The sequence below is a fragment of the Anguilla anguilla genome, chromosome 8 (genome assembly GCF_013347855.1).
Source record: "Anguilla anguilla isolate fAngAng1 chromosome 8, fAngAng1.pri, whole genome shotgun sequence".
Taxonomy (NCBI): domain Eukaryota; kingdom Metazoa; phylum Chordata; class Actinopteri; order Anguilliformes; family Anguillidae; genus Anguilla; species Anguilla anguilla.
Genome location: NC_049208.1, coordinates 29,132,878 through 29,138,884, shown reverse-complemented (window position 1 = coordinate 29,138,884; position 6,007 = coordinate 29,132,878). Strand labels below are relative to the sequence as shown.

The window sequence follows — 6,007 nt, the reverse complement described above, 5'->3', positions numbered from 1 at the left end:
CACAGACTTGCTGATAATTAACCCACTGAAGGTCTTTTGGAAATCTTTTTTTTCCATATTCTAAATCATTGTTCTGGAATTTAGATCCTTACGGTTCAATTTAGATCATTCTAATCACATATTTGTGATCTTACATCTTAAAGGGTTAAATCATGCTATTAGCTTATTGTGATCACTAAGTCTACAACATCAGTCACATCAACATACTATAGAGATCAATGAGTCTGCACTGTGTCTGGAAGGAATATCAGTGCTACTGCACAACTACAGGGAAAACTGAACTTTTTCGTTCAGTCTAATCATCCATTGCACACCCTTTATGTCGACTTTACTCTTATGATGGTAGTAATATGGTTGTTATGGAATCCCACCCTCCTTGTTCTGACTTTACATGTCCAGCCATTGAGAGGAATGACCTTGTCTCCATTTTTATATTTCATTTTACTGAAGATCTGACCCATTTTTAAAGTTGCGAAATAAAAATTACTGTCAGTGCCCAGAGTCATCTAGAACATCTGCACAAATATCAGGTGGCAATAGCAATTGGCATGTTTACCATGGATTCAAGAACCCCAGTGGCATTTTTGTCATTTCCAAACCAATGCATTTTAGTAGATATCCTGCTTGGTCTTTGGTACCTGATTTGATGAACCTGCAACTAGCAGAGTCAAAATAAAAACCACTGGGTGCCCTGGTCTTCAGGGTAGCCATTTTGTCAGGGCCATGGTTAGCATTGAGGAAGGTGAAGGAGTGCTATGGCAATGAGCTAATGGGATCTTTTCTCCACAACAAGGAACTGAAGTACAGGTCTGCAAAGCCTACAGTGCAGTACTGTTAAGAACAATAGACTGTAGAGGAGACCAGTGGCACCGATACCAGTGCTGAGATGTGCCTCCTTATCCTTCCAGACAGCTGTCTCCATCTCCACACGCCTCTCTCTGCACGGCACTGTGGGAGAGCAACGGCAGGCCTTTCATCGCATAATGAGACACGGACCCGACGCTGCTTCAAAATGTTTATTTGCTTTTTTTTTTTTTTTTGGTTTCCATAAAAAAAAAAAAAAATCCTCTTTGGCGCACGATGGCTTTAACGTGACTGACAAACAAAGACACGCTGAAAGAAAGGAGGGAGTGCGGGGCGTCGTGTCTCAGAGACGGCTCCACGCAGAGAGGGAGCTGGGGGGATGCGTGGCGGTCCGAAGGAGCGGTAAAATATAGCGCTTTAGGACGGGGGGGGGGCTGATGACTGGCTGTGCGGCGCAAATGAGGAGGAGAAATTGCTCCCTTTTTGAAAATAACGCGGAAGCGAGATGCAGAGATTACAGTGACACGGGGTTACAGTACATCAAAAAAAAAGCACCAGGCCTAATAGAGAATAGATAAAGTGCTGATAAAATACACTGAGCCGCAAAAGCACGGTCATAACGGAATGATCATTAACAACATCGCTGACTCCACAGGCAGCATATTTCAGGAGATGAAAGCAACAAAGCGCTCTTACAACATTCCTAATGTGTGCAGGTAGGAACGACGTAGCACTTTTATGAGCCGGCCACCGAAAGGCACACAAAGAAACTGCACTTCTGTCAGCTGAAAGAGACGGCAGCGAAGACTCTGCAAGATGGAAGCTTTTTTGGTTTGTGTGTTCTGTGCATGCAAGGCGCAAGCGAAACGAAGCATTTCAAGTTTAAATATTGCTTAGAGATGCAAATAGAAAATAAGAGCTTAACACCAAGGTATCTGAATTCAGACACCCCCAGATAGAAATCACTGCAATGTCTGTAAAAATATCTGTTCAAGCTTGATTTTCAAAAATAAAACTCCCAAAAACAATAAACGACAAATGAAAAGTTTCCTCTCCCTTATGGAACTGAATATTTGTTTAAATTGAAGCCATAGTACAAAATGCACAGTTCTATCCAAAACACTGAAATATTATATATGTTTTTACAGACAAATCAATCAGAATTTGAAATCTTAAAAACATTTTCTTGAATGATTTTGGGGTAAAACAAGAAAGACATTAATGAACATAAAGACTGCCATGCTGTTGCTGATTAAAATCATATAAAAAGCAGTAATATATAAATATAAATATGTACAACACAAACCCTAAAATAAATGGGCCAATTCAAATATTCAATATGGCTGTATTTAAACCCAAATGTAACACTTGCATCAGTGGGAATTTCTATGACTATAACAACTGTGGCTATGACAGGAAGTAAAAGTCCCCTTCCCCTCTGAAAGTGGTTCTGAAAAGCTAATAAGGTACATTTGGCCTGCTTTTTAGGAATGACTAATTTATTTAATAGGGGGAGGGGCACCTGAGATTAAAAATTGAGCCCAAGAAGCTATTGCTAACAGTACAAGGTGAGCTGCCTAACGGGACAGGGAAAGGCTTCAACATTCTCCACCTTTTTACAACCCAGGAGTGGTAAACCTACAATAAAAAAAATTTAAAGACAAGGTTTTTTTCCCTTTCTTTTTCTGGGACAGAAACGAGGGCTGTCAAGTCCCGGTGGAAAAATAAACAAAAAAGATTGTAAAAGCAAGAGAACACAAAAACAAGAACTTTAGGGAGGCAGGATTACCGGGGGTAAAGAAAGTGGAGGAAAGAGAGAGGGTTCGCTCAGGGAGCCGAACCATTTCTCAGGATATAACACCCCCCTGGTCCTCCACAGCATCCAGTGCAGGGGCTTAGGAATCGGGGGACTGACCGTCTCCAGGAACCAACCTTGCGGGGTAAAAAAGCAGCATGCGCGTCCTTTTTACTCCTCACACAGTGTGACTCCAGGCCTTTCAGACACCCTGTACATTGGGCAGCAGATCCAGGAACAGGACGGGGACGAGAGTATAGGAGCCATTTGGAATGGGAGAGTCAGTTTCCAACTATGCCTTAGTTTCTGAGAGTGTGTCTGTGTGGGTATGTGTGTGCGTGAGGGACAAATGGATTATGATATCTGGGGTAAAGCAGAGGCCAGTTCAGGTTTTTGTAATCAGGCTGCTTTCAGCCTTGGAAGGGTGCCGGTCCTTGCGTCCCTCCCGTCCCCTTTCTCTCTCTCCCTCTCTAGTACATGGGGCCCTTCATAGGGGGGCCCTTGGGGTTGTACTCAGCGGGCATACCGCTGAAGCAGTCTGAGGGGTTACAATGACCCTGCTTCCCAGGTGATCCTGGGGTACCAGCCGGGCCTGGGATCCCTGGTACTCCCTGCTGTCCTACGGATCCAGGTGGGCCCATCTTCCCATAGCCTGGAGATCCAGGGAGACCTGAGGTTGTGGAAAAAATAGAGAAAGAGAGAGATGGGGGGATGAAGAGGGGATGGAATTTGAGAGTAGGAATCAGGAGTCCACAAGAAGATTTGGAATGGATTTGAGGTAAAATGGTAAGAATTAAGTGTGAGGAAGAGGAAACAAAGAGAGGGATGCACAGTAGGAAGAGATGAAGGGAAGAATGAGGATAAACAGAGAACAATTGAGATGGGGGATGAAAAAAGAAAGAGAAGGGGAGGAGAGGTGAGTGATTATCCACCATCTTTCTGGATGATTAATGATCGTCTTTATGAAACTATGGACGTTCTACAGCCCTTACCTGGAGATCCTGGTGGGCCACTGTCACCCATCTCACCAATGCCCTTATCCCCCTTATCTCCCTTAGCACCAGGGGCACCTGATGGGAGAATCATAAGCATTACTGAGGTGTCGCACGGCCAACAGAAGCCACGGCAAGTTAGTGAAATCAGACCAGTCATTTCCCAATCCTGGGCACAGGCCACAGAACAGGTTTTAGCTTTCTCGCTTGCAGTTAAACAGGCGTTGCCCTTTTCTTGGGGCAACAGGAACTGGAATGACTCTCTGAGAGAAAGAGTGGCCTAACTTGATTACTTACCCGGTGGCCCCATGGGTCCCTGTCGCCCCTCTCTACCGATCTGTCCCGGCATGCCAGGCATCCCTGGAGTCCCTTGCCTCCCAGGGGTTCCGTCCTTGCCGGGGGGACCGGGTCGCCCGGGAGCTGAAACCTCCACAGGCGTCTGCATGCGGGACATGTAGTACGCCATGCGCTCTGAGGGAACACAGACCAAGTCACGTCATTGGCTCATTTCACAAGAGAATGGGTAAAAATAAGGAGAGCCAAAGAGTCTGCTGGTTTTTAATAATTACATCTGAGTTAACTAACCTCACCTGGTTCATTAGTACTAAACTGGCTCTGATAAAGGTGTGATGCTCTCATTTAAGCCATCCATAACATAACTGCTAATAGGTTATTGGATTTCTTACAGAATGCTGCAAGAATAAGTCCAGCACATCTACTGAAGCATCCAACAGGACAATAAGCCACATAGATCTGTTTTATGAGGAGAGGCAAATCTGCAGAAATATACTGCACATTCATATTCAGTTTATATTCTGCATGAAAGAGATAACAGGTCATATGTGGCAGAGCATAAATGAGGCAGTTCTAGTGATACCAATGGATTGAGAGTGAGGAATGCCCACCATCAAAGATCTTTATGACCTGCTGCCGGATGAAGCTCTTGATTTCATCATAGTTGACCACTGCCTGTGGAAAGAAGTGGGATGACAAGATCACTACTGTTCAAATAGACTTGACATACATGTATATGTACCAGAGAGAAGGTTATTAATTAAGCATGCAATGGTTCTGAAACTGAAACACAAATTGCTTTCTATTTATAAGCTGGTCTTGTAACCTAAAGGGCATGGGTTTGATTCCCAGGTAAAACACTGCCCTTGTACCCTTGAGCAAGGTACTTAACCTGCATTGCTTCTGTATACAGTATATCCAGCTGTATAAATAGATGCAATGTAAATGCCATGTAAAAAAAAAAAGTTTTGCAAGTCGCTCTGGATATGAGCGTCTGATAAATGCCAGTAATATAATGTAATGTAATGGGGGAGGGTTGGTAAAGCAAAGTCATGTTTTCATCACATGCTTTTCTCTCTAAGCAGACCCAGCTGAGGAAAACCTCGCTCCTCCTTTCATTTATCACTGCCGTCAATATTGTGTGCACCTTTCTGTAAATCGTCTACATCAGACTCCATCTCATAAGCAATGGGAATACAATAAGGAGTTGATTAACACACATCCCGATGTGATGTCACTCAAAAATGCTAATTTACCGATGATGTCATTTAGCAACACGTCTGAAGCTATTTCCTGTGCTTTCAGTTAGAGTTTGCAATGCTGTCTTCATTTCTCTAAGATGCCTAATAAAAATGTCCACAGCTGGGGATATTGATACCTCACAGAGAGCAACCCTGAGCTTCTCATTGTTCTGAAAAAGAGCTTTAAACTCAGTTGAAGCCATTCATAAATGCATGGGTTTGTAATAGAACACACCATCACATCTCAGCTCATTTTCCGTGTGTCCTCAGTGAGAATTTCTTTTTTTGTTCTTAATCTCTATTTTATTCATTTTCTGTTTTCTTGAAATAATATATATCGTTATCCTTAAAGTAATAATCTCGAAGATTTTCATTAAGATAAATGTCTGTTAAGTCACTGTCTATCACTGAATTAGGTAACACAATGGTGATTGAGCCTATTATTATATTAATTAATATTATTATTATTATTATAATTTATGATTAAAGAACTGGGTGTCTGTGGCGACATTCCCGGGGAAAAAAATCACAAGCGGCGTGTAGATAGTGACGCGTTTTCCATCACCCATCAGTTGTTGGTCCACCAGAGAGGGTAGGCGGAGCTAACGCAACAGGCTTGCTCTTCAGCTCATTTGTGTGTGAGCGGCGTACTATTTTTTCCGGTGTCTGCATGCGTTAAAGGTGGGGGGGTTATGGAACCCTAATAGGTTTTTGTGTAACATGAGAGGTCATATTATTTGTTGATGTAGATTTCGTATTACATTTGATGACAATGTAACGTTACTATATTACATAGCTATTTGCACAGCTAACGCTAGCTACCGGACCATGTCAATAAAGGCAACATTAGTTTAGACAAAGTTGCGCACAGTATCCATCTC

General features: G+C 42.9%; 1 protein-coding gene across 4 annotated transcripts in view; it reads right to left on the bottom strand.

The window, feature by feature from the left end:
* Positions 1–1,024: 1,024 nt before the first annotated feature.
* The window catches only part of col16a1 (collagen, type XVI, alpha 1), a 68,646-nt gene continuing 63,663 nt past the window's right edge, over positions 1,025–6,007 (bottom strand). For all 4 annotated transcript variants that reach the window (XM_035431283.1, XM_035431286.1, XM_035431284.1 and 1 more), the window contains 4 exons: positions 4,497–4,560; positions 3,889–4,062; positions 3,592–3,669; positions 1,025–3,269 (listed from right to left, as the gene is read on the bottom strand). In XM_035431283.1, the coding sequence (XP_035287174.1) occupies positions 3,070–3,269; positions 3,592–3,669; positions 3,889–4,062; positions 4,497–4,560 (516 nt within the window). In that variant the 3' untranslated portion in view covers positions 1,025–3,069. The remainder of the gene's footprint in view (positions 3,270–3,591; positions 3,670–3,888; positions 4,063–4,496; positions 4,561–6,007) is intronic.